This window comes from Oncorhynchus kisutch, unplaced genomic scaffold (genome assembly GCF_002021735.2).
Source record: "Oncorhynchus kisutch isolate 150728-3 unplaced genomic scaffold, Okis_V2 Okis03b-Okis08b_hom, whole genome shotgun sequence".
In the NCBI taxonomy this organism is placed as follows: domain Eukaryota; kingdom Metazoa; phylum Chordata; class Actinopteri; order Salmoniformes; family Salmonidae; genus Oncorhynchus; species Oncorhynchus kisutch.
In genome coordinates this window covers 249,921-269,262 of record NW_022261980.1, presented here as the reverse complement: position 1 = coordinate 269,262, position 19,342 = coordinate 249,921, and the positions used below count along the sequence as shown (strand labels likewise).

Below are 19,342 nucleotides of genomic sequence, written 5' to 3'. Positions count from 1 at the left end.
TAATGGCAGCTATAGCCAGTAGCTATAATGGCAGCTATAGCCAGTAGCTATAATGGCAGCTATAGCCAGTAGCTATAATGGCAGCTATAGCCAGTAGCTATAATGGCAGCTATAGCCAGTAGCTATAATGGCAGCTATCGCCAGTAGCTATAATGGCAGCTATCGCCAGTAGCTATAATGGCAGCTATCGCCAGTAGCTATAATGGCAGCTATCGCCAGTAGCTATAATGGCAGCTATCGCCAGTAGCTATAATGGCAGCTATCGCCAGTAGCTATAATGGCAGCTATCGCCAGTAGCTATAATGGCAGCTATAGCCAGTAGCTATAATGGCAGCTATAGCCAGTAGCTATAATGGCAGTTATCGCCAGTAGCTATAATGGCAGCTATCGCCAGTAGCTATAATGGTAGCTATAGCCAGTAGCTATAATGGTAGCTATAGCCAGTAGCTATAATGGCAGCTATAGCCAGTAGCTATAATGGCAGCTATAGCCAGTAGCTATAATGGCAGCTATAGCCAGTAGCTATAATGATAAGACATTATGAGGTGAGAGGTAAAGCCGAGAGTAGAGAGTCTATAGTAGTCAGTAGAAAGGCAGTGAGTAGTAACATAGTATATTAGTAAGTATAGTAAAGTCTTACTCTATGTTTCCCCTTCATGGCACAGTTCTTTCTGTCTGCCTCGCCTGACCTCCATGTTAACTTCTGTAAACATCAACACACACACACACACACACATATTGAGGCACATACATTCAGGCAAGCACAAACATACACAATTCAGCATTTGGGATTTCCCACACTGGACAACTTTTTACAGCTGTTGATAAGTCATTGATGACAATCCGCAAAAACAGTGTCATGTCATTACATGAAGATGTAATGGGGGATCATAGTTCAATATATTCAATCAAAGTTGACTTAAAAACCTATGTTTAACCTTTTATCATGATTGGCGTCTTGACGGATTTGTCCAAAATCGTGTTACATATTTTCTGCCCTTGCATTTATGGCAGTGTAATTTGTCGTTATATCATATACTGTATTAAGCAGTAATCAGTTCAATTAGACATTGAACTTTAACCCTGTAAGAATCCTGGATATAGATGTTGGACAGTTTTTATTTTGTATAGAGATCTCAGAAATGCAGTGTAACCATTTCTTGTCTCCTTATGTTACAGGGTGAAAACTGTTTTTATGGGCACACAAATCCAAAATAATGTATGTGATTGCAAAAGTTAATGCTTCTAACCGAAACAGTCAACGTACCTTGATACTTAAAACCTAAATTGATAATTTATTTATTTCACCTTTTCATTTACAATTGAGACCTGGCCAAGATAAAGCAAAGCAGTTCGACACATACAACGACACAGAGTTACACATGGAGTAAAACAAACATACAGTCAATAATACAGTATAAACAAGTCTATATACGATGTGAGCAAATGAGGTGAGTTAAGGGAGGTAAAGGCAAAAAAAAGGCCATGGTGGCAAAGTAAATACAATATAGCAAGTAAAACACTGGAATGGTAGATTTGCAGTGGAAGAATGTGCAAAGTAGAAATAAAAATAATGGGGTGCAAAGGAGCAAAATAAATAAATAAAATAAAATAAATACAGTAGGGAAAGAGGTAGTTGTTTGGGCTAAATTATAGGTGGGCTATGTACAGGTGCAGTAATCTGTGAGCTGCTCTGACAGTTGGTGCTTAACTCTTGGTGCTAGGGGGGAGTATTTTCATTTTTGGAAAGAAAACGTTCCAGTTTTAAACGGGATATTTTGTCAGGAAAAGATGCTAGAATATGCAGATAATTGACAGCTTTCAATAGAAAACACTAACGTTTGAGGATGGATTCTAAACAACGTTTGCCATGTTTCTGTCGATATTATGGAGCTAATGTGGAATATTTTTCGGCGTTGTGGTGACAGCAATTTCCGGGTGATTTCTCAGCCAAACGGAGCAACAAACGGAGCTGTTTCACCTACAAAAATAATATTTTGGGCTATCTACCTGGGAGTCTCATGAGTGAAAACATCCGAAGTTCATCAAAGGTAAACGATTTAATTTGATTGCTTTTCTGATTTCCGTGAAAAGGTTGCCTGCTGCTAGCAAGGCATAATGCTATCCTAGGCTATGATAAACTTACACAAATGCTTGTCTAGCGTTGGCTGTAAAGCATATTTTGAAAATCTGAGATGACAGGGTGATTAACAAAAGGCTGTGTCTCAATATATTTCATTTGTGATTTTCATGAATAGGAACATTTTCTAGGGATATTTATGTCCGCTGCGTTATGCTAATTAGTTTCAGGCGATGATTACGCTCCCGCATGCAGGTTTGGGAGTCACTGGAGGTTAAAGCTAGTGAGGGAGATAAGTGTTTCCAGTTTCAGAGGTTTTGTAGTTCGTTCCTGTCATTGGCAGCAGAGAACTGGAAGGAGAGGCGGCCAAAGAAATAATTGGTTTTGGGGTTGACCAGAGAGATATACCTGCTGGAGTGCGTGCTACAGGTGGGTGATGCTATGGTGACCAGCGAGCTGAGATAAGGGGGGACTTTACCTAGCAGGGTCTTGTAGATGACATGGAGCCAGTGGGTTTGGCGATGAGTATGAAGCGAGGGCCAGCCAACGAGAGTGTACAGGTCGCAATGGTGGGTAGTATATGGGGCTTTGGTGACAAAACAGATTGCACTGTGATAGACTGCATCCAATTTGTTGAGTAGGGTATTGGAGGCTATTTTGTAAATGACATCGCCAAAGTCGAGGATTGGTAGGATGGTCAGTTTTACAAGGGTATGTTTGGCAGCATGACTGAAGGATGCTTTGTTGCGAAATAGGAAGCCAATTCTAGATTTAACTTTGGATTGGAGATGTTTGATGTGGGTTTGGAAGGAGAGTTTACAGTCTAACCAGACACCTAGGTATTTGTAGTTGTCCACGTATTCTAAGTCAGAGCCGTCCAGAGTAGTGGTGTTGGACAGGCGGGCAGGTGCAGGCAGCGATCGGTTGAAGAGCATGCATTTAGTTTTACTTGCATTTAAGAGCAATTGGAGGCCACGGAAGGAGAGTTGTATGGCATTGAAGCTTGCCTGGAGGGTTGTTAACACAGTGTCCAAAGAAGGGCCAGAAGTATACAGAATGGTGTCGTCTGCGTAGAGGTGGATCAGAGACTCACCAGCAGCAAGAGCGACATCATTGATGTATACAGAGAAAAGAGTCGGTCCAAGAATTGAACCCTGTGGCACCCCCATAGAGACTGCCAGAGGTCCGGACAGCAGACCCTCCGGTTCTTCAATAATTATGCTTAATACTTGTTGGGTGATCATTTGGTGTCCAGCTGATTAGGTACGCCGTAATATTTTCACACATCATCATCTGATCCAGGAAGGAATTTTTTGAATGACAGTCAAGTGCTGAACGAACAGCTGTTGTGAAAGCGCATGCAATGCAACAACAGCCCGAGTGCTGGGGAAAAAATCATATTTTGGTGTCTCATTCGTTACACCGGTGAAGACAGTTGTTCCTGGATCCACGTTGGATCTAATATCCCTTGTGAATTGATGCGGATCATCTGTTGTTTCCTGCTTGATTTACAGCAGGGCCTCGTTAGATTTAACAGAGAACTTTTATGTACTGAGTTCATGTTTTCATGTGTTTTTGTGCCTCTGATTGGACATGGAGTCTACTGTGCACAGCACCAATGCTATTCCTATGAATTATTCTGGATATAATGCCAACAAATTACACAGCCTTGTGGGCTTATTGACATTATGATCTGGTAATGAAATAACGTGACAAAGACATTGTTTTCTCCATGTTATACCTGCAATTTTAAACAATACAAGAGGCTTGAAATAGTCTACATGAAATTAAATTTGGAGCTCAGAAATTCAAGAACTGGAATAGGCCTACCTTGAAAATCTGGTGCTTGAAAATGATTTGTAATTCTTGTAGCCCATTGATAAGTTCCCCTGCTCCCTTATAATTATCTGGGATTTCATTTTTGATCCGTTTTTGTGAGAAATGTGGCCACAGTTTCCCACCGTTTCAATGGAATTCAATTGAAGGGTGTTGCAGTACTCTGTTGGTAAAACCATGTGCAGTTATTATGAAGACATCTGTTGGCTTCCCATACAAAGTCTTCCATTAAAAAGGAACCTGTTTTTTGGTCACTTTCTCATTATTAAACCAGGGATGGTGAGATTAATGCTACCATTATTCATGGCTTTATTATGTATCCCTGCGTCAACCACATAGGCTACCGAAACAACACCATGTATGCATCCAATCTATTTCATCTTTGAAAAAACATTTTATTTTAGTTTCAAACCACTTTGAAATGTTGATCCCAATGTCACACATTGGCCCCATTATTTATAGAAAGAACAATGTCCACTCTCATTTATAGCCTGTTAATTATGTGATTGATGAGGTAGTTTTTTCTACAGAAAACTCAGTGTGTAACTCAGTGAGTAACTTGTGGTTAGACAGACAGACAAACTCAAAGACAGGCAGACTTACCCTGTAGGGAATGATCTCATTCCTGTAGGATTCTCGGAGACTCACTAGATACACCTGGTCTCTGCCAGCGATGAACAGTGTATCCTGTATCTTGGTCATCAGTTGGAAGTCCAGTCTGTGCTGTGACTCGTTCCCCGACGGACGACCTCGGAACACTGGGTACTGCCGCGAGACTGAAACACACATACACACGTTAGTTAGAGATCACGCACATGTAAGCTTTCAGAGTGCTACACACACACACACACACTGGCTCTGAGGGACACACACTATCAATCAGGTTATTGATTAAGCGTAAACATGTTGTGTGTTACAGCTTTATAGAAATGTCTCAGTAGTGTAATTCAGGCTGCTGATACAGCACGGTGGTCGCCTCAGGAATAGTAAACAAACAGAATTTTGTTGGTCCCCACAAGGTCAAATGCCATTTCTAGGGAATTTAGGGTTAAGATTTAGGGTTAGTCGTTTAGGTTTAGTTTAGGTTCAGGTTACAGTTAGAGTTAGTAGCCAGGGTTTAGTTTAGGTTCAGGTTACAGTTAGGGTTAAGGTTTAGGGTTAGTAGTTAGGGTTTAGGTTCAGGTTACAGTTAGGGTTAAGGTTTAGGGTTAGTAGCCAGGGTTTAGTTTAGGTTCAGGTTACAGTTAGGGTTAAGGTTTAGGGTTAGTAGTTAGGGTTTAGGTTCAGGTTACAGTTAGGGTTAGGGTTAAGGTTTAGGGTTAGTAGCTAGGGTTTAGTTTAGGTTCAGGTTACAGTTAGGGTTAAGGTTTAGTTTTTGGAAAATAGGTTTTTGAATGGGACTGAATTGTGCGTCCCCCCAAGGTTAGTTATTCAAGACTGAGTGAGAGTGAGAGAGAGAGTTATGGTATGCCAGATCAGCAGTCTTTGTATTCCCTGTGTACATCACAGAGGAAGGGAATCTAGTTAATGCCTGAGCTGACGATGGACAGGATTGATTTTATACAGGGCATACTATGTCTGATCAGTCAGCACATTACATTACCATGAATACCTTACAGTACACCATCAATACACTATTCACTGATACACATTACATTACCATGAAGACCTTACAGTACACCATCAATACACTATTCACTGATACACATTACATTACCATGTAGACCTTACAGTACACCATCAATACACTATTCACTGATACACATTACATTACCATGAAGACCTTACAGTACACCATCAATACACTATTCACTGATACACATTACATTACCATGTAGACCTTACAGTACACCATCAATACACTATTCACTGATACATGCAGGACAATGGGACACATAATTCATGACAACAGGGTGCAGCAGAAAAGCTGATTGGAAATTAAATTGTACTGAGACATGATGCTGCTGTCTTGTGAGTGAGACTAACCTGAGTGTGTGTGTACGTGCAGCGTGTGTGTACTCACAGTGTGCATCGACAGCGTCCAGGGGTATACTGTCCTCTGGGAAGCTGGCAGACATGGTGTGTGTGGCTGTAGCTAGCAGTATGCTGAGCAGAAGGCCTGCTCTCCAAACCATGACTGTTGCTGCTTTTGGTCTGAGACCACTCCTTCCTGCCTGGTTCTCACCCAACAAGATGTTACCTGGAAACAGAGACGATCAGTCATGAAATACAGATACACACATGGTCAGGAATGTCCAGAACTAACAGATTTCAGTATTGACACCAAATACCTGTATATTCTAAATCACCAAAGAAAATTATATTTTCCTCTGTCATTTTCTGTAATCGCTCTCTATATCTCTCTCTCTCTCACACACACACACACACACACACACACACACACCATTTTTCTCTCATTCTCTCGCTCTCTCTGAACCCCTTTTACCAGGGACTATTGTACCCAGGTCTATTGTAGATCACATGATTGAATGTTTAGTGGTTTCAAGTTGAGATCATTTATGACATGAGCAGTACCTCGGACGGCCTGATCAGCTAGTGTGTGTGTGTGTGTGTGTGTGTGTGTGTGTGTGTGTGTGTGTGTGTGTGTGTGTGTGTGTGTGTGTGTGTGTGTGTGTGTGTGTGTGTGTGTGTGTGTGAGGGCAGCCCTTTAGAGACGACGTGTGTGCATATTAATGAACGTCCAGTCAAATATTTATAAGACAAACAAATTATTAATGTGGACAGTCTGAACGGATATACACAATTTACCACTAGACACACACACACACACGCACACACACACGGGGATGGATTAGCCAGCAGCACACTGAGACACACACACACAAAAGTGTGCACACAAGCAGAGTATCCCAGAGTACCACTGATGAGCACGTCATCTCTTTGCGCACATGCACGCACACACAGCCACACACACGCAAACCAGTATTGACACGTTTTCAATTAGCCCAAGGTCCACCTGCTTCAGAGCAGAGCTAACTGGCAGCAGCCGGTGTGTCTGTCTGGCCAGCCCATTAGTATCTGATTGATCCAGTCAGGATGTATGCCTCACTAGGCTTATATACATGTTCAACTATATGAACTATTATACTAACTACAACAGCCTCTATAGGTTAACACACCACAGCAGTTTACCTATGGAGCATTATATTATATCTTTAGATCTAAGAAATATTAGATGTCATCGTTAGAGCAGCACAGATGACCAATGAGAATGAGGATGTCTGCAGGGGGTCGGATGGAACAATCAACACACTGCAGACTAAATCTACTCTCCCTGTCTAATACTGTTAGCTGGCTGAATACACACAGCCTTGGATCTATGGTATCTATGTGGCTGTTAAAGTGGCCTGAGGAGAGTTATATCACTGTGGTGATGACAGAGACAGAGAGAGACAAAGAGACACAGAGAGAGTCAAACCATGCTGTATGACTGACAGTGATGCATCACCAGCCACTATGGAGGTACACATGCACTACTGCACAACCAGCCCAGTGCCAGCTGGCAGAGCAGATCTGCTCTTCTCTTCAATTACTGGTTTTAGTGGAGAAATTAGAGTTCTGAAAATCAGAGCAGAAAGAATCAGAGCAGAAAGATCTCTGATGATCGAACACACATTGATGAGGCTGGCTACAGGATATCCCATACACAAATGATTCACTGATCCATACCGAACAATTCATATAATCTATATAGAACGATTCATAGATCTATAACGAATGATTCACTGATCTGCAACTGTCAGTAATTTCATCCCTCACCCTAATCAGTGAAGAAGAGGAATTGATATAGTGGAGAAAGAGAGACAAGTAGAGACAATTACATGGGGACATGCTGCTTTAGCTACTTAAAGGGGTAATGTGAGATATTGGCAATTAAGACCTTTTTCTACTTACCCAGAGTCAGATGAGCTCATGGGTACAATCTGTATGTCTCTGCATGCAGTTTGAAGGAAGACGAAGGTACCGTTCCTTCAGAAACTATCCACGCCCCTTGACTTTTTCCAAATGTTGTTGTGTTACAAAGTGGGATTAAAATGGATTTAAAAAAAAAAATTCAATGATCTACACAAAATACTCTGTGATGACAAAATGGAAGAAAATATAAGTATATATATATATATATATATATATATATATATATACTTCGTGGTTTATTTTCCATATATATATATATATATATGTGGAAAATAAACCACTAAGTAAGTATTCAACCCCCTAAATCAATACATGTTAGAATCACATGTGGCAGTGATTACAGGTGTGAGTCTTCCTGGGTAAATCTCCAAGAGCTTTGCTTACCTGGATTGTACAATATTTGCCCATTATTCTTTTAAAAAATGATCAAGTCGGTTCTTGATCATTGCTAGACAGATATTTTCAAGTTTTGCCATGGATTTTCAAGCCGATTTAAGTCAAAACTGTAACTAGGTCACTTAGCAACATTCAATGTCATCTTGGTAAGCAACTCCAGTGTATATTTGGCCTTGTGTTTTAGGTCATTGTCCTGCTAAAAGTTGAATTTGTCTCCCAGTGTCTGTTAGAAAAGTTTTCCTGTATGATTTTGCCAGTGCTTTGCCAGTGCTTAGCTCTATTCCATTTATTTTTATCCTAAAAAACTCCCTAGTCCTTGCCGATGACAAGCATACCCATAACATGATGCAGCCACCACCATGCTTAAAAATATGAAGAGTGGTACTTAGTGATGTGTTGGATTTGCTCCAAACATAACACTTTGTATTCAGGACAAAACGTTTATGTCTTTGCCAATTTTCTTTGCAGTATTATTTTAAGTGCCTTCCTTACTGCCTATTCTGTACAGGCTTCCTTCTTTTCACTCTATCATTTATGTTAGTATTGTGGAGTAACTACAATGTTGTTGATCCATCCTCCGTTATCTGATTCTACAGACATTTTAAACACTGTAACTGTTTTAAAGTCACCATTGGCCTCATGGTGAAATCCCTACGCAGTTTCCTTCCCTGGTCTTTGTGGTTGAATCTGTGCTTGAAAATCACTGCTCGACTGAGGGACCTTACATATAATTGTATGCAGGTGCGCATCTTTCACCCCCGTTTTATCATTGGAATGTGGTCCAACAACGAGGCACCGTGTGTTATCATTGGAATGTGGTCCAACAACGAGGCACCGTGTGTGTGCTCCAGGACCATGTTGTCCAACAACGAGGCACCGTGTGTGTGCTCCAGGACCATGTGGTCCAACAACGAGGCACCGTGTGTGTGCTCCAGGACCAGGTGGTCCAACAACGAGGCACCGTGTGTGTGCTCCAGGACCATGTGGTCCAACAACGAGGCACCGTGTGTGTGCTCCAGGACCATGTGGTCCAACAACGAGGCACCGTGTGTGTGCTCCAGGACCATGTGGTCCAACAACGAGGCACCGTGTGTGTGCTCCAGGACCATGTGGTCCAACAACGAGGCACCGTGTGTGTGCTCCAGGACCATGTGGTCCAACAACGAGGCACCGTGTGTGTGCTCCAGGACCATGTGGTCCAACAACGAGGCACCGTGTGTGTGCTCCAGGACCATGTGGTCCAACAACGAGGCACCGTGTGTGTGCTCCAGGACCATGTGGTCCAACAACGAGGCACCGTGTGTGTGCTCCAGGACCATGTGGTCAGGTAGGTTGTTTGGAGTGTTTATCCAACTGGATAAAAAAAACATTTAAATAACACAAGTTATGTCCCCCCACTTCTAAAACCGAAGGTGCGCACCTGATTGTATTGGGGTACAGAGATGGGGTAGTCATTTAAACGCTGTTATTGCACACAGAGTGAGTCCATGCAACTTATTATGTGACTTGTTGAGCACATTTTTACTCTTGAACTTATTTAGCCTTGCCTTAACAAAAGAGTTGAATACTTATTGACTGAAGACATTTCAGCTGTTCAGTTTGAATTCATTTGTAAACATTTCTAAAATCATAACACTTTGACATTATGGGGTATTTACCGTGTGGAGATCAGTGACACCAAATCTCAAATGAACACATTTTAAATTCAGGCTGTAACACAACAAAATGTAGAAAAGGTCTAGCGCTGTGAATACTTTCTGAATGCACTGTAGTTTCACCAGTCGTTGCTAACTAGCATTAGCACAATGCCTGGAAGTTTACCAGAACAGCTAGCATGCTAGCTTAATTGCCAAAATCTGGCAATATCCCCGCTGCGGTTGTTACTCTCCCTACAATTCAGACCTTCAAATCAATTCCAAAAAGTTGTCCAAGATGGTTCTCGAGACAACAACTGACAATTAAATCTCTAAGAAGAAAACAATGAATACAGATACAATCAATAAAGTATCAACCCTGGGAAAATGATATGAACATTACTATACTGCCTCAGGGCTGCCTCAAGATACAACAAGGCTCCTTTCACCGGTTAATCATTTATTCACAGGTAAATCATTCATCTCCCATGTTAAGGATTATTTTTATTTATTTTTCCTTTCTTTCTTCTTTCTAGCGCTCTCTTTTTCTCCCTTCCTTCATTCCCTATCCTCTCTCTTTTTCTCCCTTCCTTCATTCCCTATCCTCTCTCTCTTTTTCTCCCTTCCTTCATTCCCTATCCTCTCTCCCTTTTTCTCCCTTCCTTCCTTCCCTATCCCTTCCCTTTTTCTCCCTTCCTTCATTCCCTATCCTCTCTCTTTTTCTCCCCTCCTTCATTCCCTATCCTCTCTCTCTTTTTCTCCCTTCCTTCATTCCCTATCCTCTCTCTCTTTTTCTCCCTTCCTTCATTCCCTACCCCTTCTCTTTTTCTCCCTTCCTTCATTCCCTATCCCTTCTCTTTTTCTCCCTTCCTTCATTCCCTATCCTTTCTCTTTTTCTCCCTTCCTTCATTCCCTATCCTCTCTCTTTTTCTCCCTTCCTTCATTCCCTATCCTCTCTCTTTTTCTCCCTTCCTTCATTCCCTATCCTCTCTCTTTTTCTCCCCTCCTTCATTCCCTATCCTCTCTCTTTTTCTCCCTTCCTTCATTCCCTATCCTCTCTCTTTTTCTTTTCTTTCAAGACTCTCTCTCTCTCTGTTATTGTGGAACACTTGGGCTGTAACTTCCCATGATGCCTAGCGGTGGAGCAGCAGTTGTTCCTGAGCAGCTCTAATGTAAAACAGAACAGAGAGGGAGAGGAAGGGGAGACATGGAGGGGTCAGCCTGCTAAAATTACCCTCAATCTGAGGCCAACCTAGCATGTTCCCTATTCACTATCCTATTCCTACCCTGCCGAGTGTTTGTGTGTGTGTGTGTGTGTGGGGGGGGGGGGCTCGACAGTCCCTGAGACGCAGGAATAGAGCTAGTCACGCAACTCTGTCCTGTTCAGCCTTCCCCCTCCTTCCCTCTCTCCTCTCTCTGTCTGTTATTACGGGCTTTTCAGTATCCTACAATCACTCTCCCACTGCTGATGTTGTTGGCTCAGACTCGTGCTGTTTAAACACCAAGAGGAGGGTGTGTGCGTAAGTATAGTGTGTGTATGTGTGTGTGTGTGTGGCGGGGGTTGTTGGCTGGTTGTTTGTTATTGGCAGGATCTGCACCAAGTTGCCCTATGAAGCTTGTTCTAGTTGCAGTGTTTCAATCACAGAACCTGACCAACACCTACATTGTGGTAAAGTTGTAAGTAGCACAAGGTTATTAACAGAGAACTTACAGACTGGGAGCAGCAATCAGTGTGGACAGGACTTCCTCTCTCTGCATATATATATCAATACCTGTCAAAGGTTTAAACAACACCCACTCATTCAAGAGTTTTTCTTTACTTTTACTATTTTCTACATTGTATAATAATAGTGAAGACATCAGAACTATGAAATATCACATGTGGCATCATGTAGTAACCAAATAAGTGTTAAACAAAAATAAATATATGTTATATTTGAGATTCTTCAAAGTAGCCACTCTTTGCCTTGATGACAACTTTGCACACTCTTGGCATTCTGCCAACCAGATTCAAGAGGTATGGCATGCATTTCAATTAACAGGTGTGCCTTGTTCAAAGTTCATTTGTGGAATTTATTTTCTTGTTACTGTGTTTGAGCCGATCAGTTGTGTTGTGACAAGGTAGGGTTGGTATACAGAAGATAGCCCTATTTGGTAAAAGACCATGTCCATATTATGGCAGGAACAACTTAAATAAGCAAAGAGAAATGACAGCCCTTCATTACTTTAAGACATGAAGGTCAGTCAATCCGTAAAATTTCAAGAACTTTGAATGTTTCTTCAGGTGCAGTTGCAAAAACCATCAAGCGCTATGAAACTGGCTCTCATGAGGACCGCCACAGAACAGGAAGACCCAGAGTTACTCTGCTGCAGATGATAAGTTCATTAGAGTTACCAACCTCAGAAATTGCAGGCCAAATAAATGCTTCACAGAGTTCAAGTAAGAGACACATCTCAACATCAACTGTTCAGAGGAGACTGCATGAATCAGGCTTTCGTGGTCGAATTGCTGCAATAGAAACCACTACTAAAGGACACCAATAAGAAGAAGAGACTTGCTTGGGCCAAGAAGCACAAGCAATGGACATTAGACCAGTGGAAATCTGTCCTTTGGTCTGATGAGTCCAAATGTGAGATTTTTGGTTCCAACCACCGTGGATGATCTCCGCATGTGCGGTTCCCACCGTGAAGCATGGAGGAGGAGGTGTGATGATGTGGGGGTGCTTTGGTGGTGACACTGTCTGTGGTTTATTTAGAATTCAAGACACACAACCAGCATGGCTACCACAGAATTCTGCAGTGATATGCCATCCCATCTGGTTTGCTCTTAGTGGGACTATCATTTGTTTTTCAACAGGACAATGACCCAACACACTTCCAGGCTTCCAGGATATTTGGGCTATTTGACCAAGAAGGAGAGTGATGGAGTGCTGCATCAGATGACCTGCCCTCCACAATCACCCAACCTCAACCCAATTGAGATAGTTTGGGATGAGTTGGACAGCAGAGTGAAGGAAACAAGTGCTCATCATATATGTGAACTCCTTCAAGACTGTTGGAAAAGCATTCCAGGTGAACCTGGTTGAGGGAATATCAAGAGTGTGCAAAGCTTTCCTCAAGGCAAAGGGTGGCTACTTTGTTAAATATATATTTTAATTGGTTTAACATTTTTTGGTTACTACATGATTCCATATGTGTTATTTCATAGTTTTGATGTCTTCAATATTATTCTACAATGTAGAAAATAGTCCAAGTAAAGACAAACCGTTGAATGAGTAGGTGTGTCCACTGTTGACTGGTACTGTTGACTGGTACTGTTGACTGGTACTGTATATTTAGTCCAGCTTCTGTGATTGTTGGACATACTGTATGTATAGTTATTTCTCTCTCATTTTCTCTGTCCATGTCCATCCATCTTTCTATTCTCTCTCTCTCTCCCTATCCTCCTTCTCTCATTCTATTCTCTCACTCCCTCCCCTCCCGCTGTTCCCATTCTGCCTGTAGAAACAACACCAGAGCAGTCTCTTCTCCTGCAGGTCAGTACAACTGGGGCTGTGGAGGAATTGGCCCAATCAAGTGTGGTACACAATAAGACTGCAGTAATGTAACCCCCATGACCCCACCCTGTGTGTTGTTGTAAATACCCCTCCATCAGTATGACCAGGGTGAATAGAACACCACTGAACAATAGATGCTGCTCCAGGGCAACCGAGCCCAGCCCTATGTTACACACACACGGTTTACTATACTTGTGGGGATCAAAGAATTTATTTACATTAAAAATCATATTTTCCCTAACCTTTAACCTAACCTTTAAACCCTTAACCCTAATCCCAAACCCCATTTCTAATCCTAAACCTAATTGTACCCCTAAACCTAACCCCTAAGCCTAAAATATATTTTTTCCTTGTGGAGACCATCGAACCGTCCAAATTTGAATTGTTTTAGTATCCTTGTGAGGGCTTCTGGTCTCCACAAGTATAGTAAAACCAAAAACACACAGCCATACACACAACATAGAGGAAATCACAAACTGTAGTATTACTTCTACTGGACTTCACTGAATACAATTACATTTTACTAGTAGCATTCCCTGTGTGTGTGCAAGTGTCTGCCTGACTACACGCGTGTGTGTGTGTATGTGTGTGTGCTTGCCTACGTGCGTGTATGTGTGTGTGCAGCCATGCCAAATTGGATGTACTAAATAACTTTGTTGTCCTCATCAGGGCTTTGGGAAAGTAATCAGTTTGTGACCGAGCAGCCAGGCGATTAGCAGACCTCCATCAGAGCAGACTAGAGAAACCATTACTGCTCCCTCTCCTTCTCTTCAATAACAACATGAGCCAGTCATCTCAGTATTTACTGAGGATTACATCTGAAGAGCCTGACTTGTTGCTACAGAGAGAGTTGGCAAAGAAACACCATCCCTCCCTCCTCTCCACGTCCCTCCTTTCCTCCCTCTTTCTTTCCTTTCGTGTGTAGAGGGGTATAAGAGGAGAAAGACAGTTGTCTCTCTCCTTGTCTCCTTTACTCGCTCTTTCCATATACCTTGGTGAGAGGGGGAAGAGAAAGGCTCCATGGTAGTTCAGCTGTAGTGAAGCACAAAGGCCAGAGCTGCAGGTGTGACAGGAACAATAGAGGCTTTGGGCTGGACTGTACAATGGAGCAACCGCCCCTAACACTGTCCAACTCTCTGGGGGTTAGTAGTAGTGGCCCTTCACTGTCCAACTCTCTGGGGGTTAGGCTTAGTAGTAGTGGCCTTTCACTGTCCAGCTCTCTGGGGGGTTAGGGTTAGTAGTAGTGGCTCTTCACTGTCCAACTCTCTGGGGGTTAGGCTTAGTAGTAGTGGCCTTTCACTGTCCAGCTCTCTGGGGGGTTAGGGTTAGTAGTAGTGGCTCTTCACTGTCCAACTCTCTGGGGGTTAGGCTTAGTAGTAGTGGCCCTTCACTGTCCAACTCTCTGGTGGTTAGGGTTAGTAGTAGTGGCCATTCACTGTCCAACTCTCTGGGGGTTAGGGTTAGTAGTAGTGGCCATTCACTGACCAACTCTCTGGGGGTTAGGGTTAGTAGTAGTGGCCCTTAACTGTCCAACTCTCTGTTGGTTAGTAGTAGTGGCCATTCACTGTCCAACTCTCTGGGGGTTAGGGTTAGTAGTAGTGGCCCTTCACTGTCCAACTCTCTGGGGGTTAGTAGTAAGTGGCCCTTTACTGTCCAACTCTCTGGGGGTTAGTAGTAGTAGTGGCCCTTCACTGTCCCAACTCTCTGGGGGTTAGTAGTAGTAGTGGCCCTTCACTGTCCCAACTCTCTGGGGGTTAGGGTTAGTAGTAGTGGCCCTTCACTGTCCCAACTCTCTGGGGGTTAGGGTTAGTAGTAGTGGCCCTTCACTGTCCAACTCTCTGGGGGTTAGGGTTAGTAGTAGTGGCCCTTCACTGTCCAACTCTCTGGGGGTTAGGGTTAGTAGTAGTGGCCCTTCACTGTCCAACTCTCTGGGGGTTAGTAGTAGTGGCCCTTTACTGTCCAACTCTCTGGGGGTTAGTAGTAGTGGCCCTTTACTGTCCAACTCTCTGGGGGTTAGGGTTAGTAGCAGTGGCCCTTCACTGTCCAACTCTCTGGGGGTTAGTAGTAGTGGTCCTTTACTGTCCAACTCTCTGGGGGTTAGTAGTAGTGGCCCTTTACTGTCCAACTCTCTGGGGGTTAGTAGTAGTGGTCCTTTACTGTCCAACTCTCTGGGGGTTAGTAGTAGTGGTCCTTTACTGTCCAACTCTCTGGGGGTTAGTAGTAGTGGCCCTTTACTGTCCAACTCTCTGGGGGTTAGTAGTAGTGGCCCTTTACTGTCCAACTCTCTGGGGGTTAGTAGTAGTGGCCCTTTACTGTCCAACTCTCTGGGGGTTAGGGTTAGTAGCAGTGGCCCTTCACTGTCCAACTCTCTGGGGGTTAGTAGTAGTGGCCCTTCACTGTCCAACTCTCTGGGGGTTAGTAGTAGAGGCCCTTCACTGTCCAACTCTCTGGGGGTTAGTAGTAGTGGAGTTGATTAAAGGAGTTAACGTTGGTTAATTTCATATTCAGCACAATATTACTTTGTAGGGAAACACCAGAGTGGGTTTGGTACTGGCAACACCAGAGTGGGTTTGGTACTGGCAACACCAGAGTGGGTTTGGTACTGGCAACACCAGAGTGGGTTTGGTACTGGCAACACCAGAGTGGGTTTGGTACTGGCAACACCAGAGTGGGTTTGGTACTGGCAACACCAGAGTGGGTTTGGTTTTGGCAACACCAGGGTGGGTTTGGTACTGGCAACACCAGAGTGGGTTTGGTACTGGCAACACCAGAGTGGGTTTGGTACTGGCAACACCAGAGTGGGTTTGGTACTGGCAACACCAGAGTGGGTTTGGTACTGGCAACACCAGAGTGGGTTTGGTACTGGCAACACCAGAGTGGGTTTGGTACTGGCAACACCAGAGTGGGTTTGGTACTGGCAACACCAGGGTGGGTTTGGTACTGGCAACACCAGAGTGGGTTTGGTACTGGCATCACCAGAGTGGGTTTGGTACTGGCAACACCAGAGTGGGTTTGGAACTGGCAACACCAGAGTGGGTTTGGTACTGGTGCAACACTAGAGTGGGTTTGGTACTGGCAACACCAGAGTGGGTTTGGTACTGGCAACACCAGAGTGGGTTTGGTACTGGCAACACCAGAGTGGATTTGGTACTGGCAACATCAGAGTGGGTTTGGTACTGGCATCACCAGAGTGGGTTTGGTACTGGCATCACCAGAGTGGGTTTGGTACTGGCAACACCAGAGTGGGTTTGGTACTGGCAACACCAGAGTGGGTTTGGTACTGGCAACACCAGAGTGGGTTTGGTACTGGCAACACCAGAGTGGGTTTGGTACTGGCAACACCAGAGTGGGTTTGGTACTGGCAACACCAGAGTGGGTTTGGTACTGGCAACACCAGAGTGGGTTAGATTCCAGCATGGGCCATATACTGAATATATGTGTTTACTGTAAATCACTTAATGTAAGTCAACTGTTCAAGTTGCTGCTATATGCAAATTCAGCACCAACATATTCCTGAATATATTGCTATATTGATGGGTTTGAGAATGGACATCCTGTAGACCTGCTACTATTGACCAGGGTGAATGGGGAATCATTTTACTGGATTACATTTGCCCTTAAAACAAAGGTTTACAATTATATTCAACTTTCCATATCATTTCAGTCACAAAAACAATCTAGTTCTTGTGATATTATGTATGTCACATAAAAATCAGAATGGCATCAACTATTTGCTAATTTGACCTAAATAATGTGTCTAACTAAACGAGGCGTGGCCCTCCTAAACACAACATACAGCGTGTGAATATTGACTTGAATAACTTATCTTCCCGACACAGTCCTTCCACGGCTGTCATTCAATTAGCTGACTCTATAGCGCCGATTCATTCTCCGACGTTAACCCCTACACTACCGCACCCCAACTCCCCCTAACCTTAACCCATTCATCCTCTCACTGGATTACAACACAGATGTTCAGGGATCCAGAGCTGCGGGACAATCTGTCTATTTACCCTAGCGGACAGGGCAGGCCAGGGAGAGTGCGTGGGGGGAGCTTTCTAGTGCCGGTGGACCCAAGCCACATCCCGGCTCCACAACACCTATTGTCCCGGCTGGGAGGGAACGCATTCAACATTGATCTGTGCTAACCTTTATACTCCACATGAAATGCGAAAGACAACAAAGACGTGAGGGAGAGCAGAGGAGTGACACATCAGTAATGGCGAGAGGAGAGAATTGATTGTTCCACTAATGCATGGATGCAGGGATGGGCTCGGAGGCGGGCGCATTCACTAAAAGGTCCCTACCTCGGCGGACGGAACGAAGGCTGATTACTTCACAGGAAACACTGATTTATTTAGACTAATCAACAATCCCTATTTACCAACATGTTTAGACCTGTATTTTACTCAAATACAATCTACCGACAAAATGAAATTAACCATTGGATAACACGTATAGGTAGTCGCCTACCTATCCAACCTAACGCCAATAACGAATAAAATATCTCGTTTCACAATCACAATGAAGGTGCAATTTCGCTGGTCATGTTCTGTTGATGAGTACCAGAAGTCCACGGTGTGAGAATGTGAAAGTTCACATCTTATTGCCATTGCTTACATGCCTATACACCGTCACGACCCCAACACAATGTGAGAAACGCTTCTCTCACCTGCGCTTTAAATCAACAATCAGGGCTCATCCATCTTATCTGCGCCACAGTATTAGAACAATAGTGAACTATTTTATTCTCTGTAAATATAATGATGTGTATTTGCTCATCTATCCATGAGAGGACAACAAACTAATTACGCGATTACTTTATTCACTCCAACAATAAAGTGCTGTTTTCTGAAATCTATTGTGAATTCTGTACCAATCTCTATAGGACGAAAACTACAGTCAAACAATTGTAGTCTAGATAATTAACAGAAAGTCCAATGCCCAATTAGAAGAAGAAAATATATTTTAACAAACCTATTTTACCCACTTTTCAAACGGTTTATTATGAACACTAATAACCTACCTTGTGGTTCCAAAATGATTCATGAAAGCGTATTGCAGATCTCCTTCCAATCCCAATGAAGGCTATATTCCCTATAACGTTCATCCATTATAATAATTCCATTTGGTGGAGTTATAAACGTATATAATTCCTTATTCCCAGTGCCATATGGTCTCCACACTTCTCTTTTCCAGTCGCGGACCGCGGACTTTAATTCAGAGTCGCGGACTTCTCCTTCTCTCTCTGCGTCCTTGGGCCCGGCTCAATGCTTACTGATCTTCAAAGCTCAACCGTGATCAAATAGCGCTACAGTCCCCTCGTACGTTCATTCCCCACCCCCTTTACTATTAACTTTTAAACCAGAGGGAAAACGTAAATAAGAGACGTGCGCTTTCCGTTCAGCCCTGAGCGCGCACATAGAACAAATCAGGCAAAAGAGATACAAGCAGAACGATAATGTTTTATAAACTATGATTATATAGGCTGCAACCCATACGAAGAAAGCCCATGTATAAATAGCCCAGTCGACAACTATTTCTGTAGTATTCACCACTTGTGCAGGGCAGCCCTACAAGCCGACTCAGTTTGCAACAAATACAACCTTTCCCCTTCAGTTTGCAAGGGCACTTTCGCTGCTCGTTGCTGATTTAAAGAATAAACTCACCTCATCGGGTATATATTTTTTAAATCCTTTTTAGTTTCTATACAATCACAAAATCACGAATAGTCCAACTGGTCGCTGGTAGCTTGCAGTGGGCAGCCAGAAAAACAATCTAATGCACGGCAAATGGTGTAACTCGATCCATACTGAGTCAATCCATCACACAGCGCTCTGCCTGTCTTCCAATAGGCCGAGCTCTCGCTTCAGTCCCTCCCACATCTCTCTCCCTCTCCGCGT

The 19,342-nt window shown here is 43.3% G+C and overlaps 1 protein-coding gene across 1 annotated transcript in view; it reads right to left on the bottom strand.

The window, feature by feature from the left end:
* LOC109883633 (semaphorin-6D) overlaps positions 1-19,062 on the bottom strand; it is a 41,040-nt gene extending 21,978 nt beyond the window's left edge. The window contains 4 exon segments of the mRNA XM_031812546.1: positions 641-703; positions 4,520-4,692; positions 5,940-6,116; positions 18,466-19,062. Of these exon segments, the coding sequence (XP_031668406.1) occupies positions 641-703; positions 4,520-4,692; positions 5,940-6,051 (348 nt within the window). The 5' untranslated portion in view covers positions 6,052-6,116; positions 18,466-19,062.
* Between the last annotated feature and the right edge of the window lie 280 nt (positions 19,063-19,342).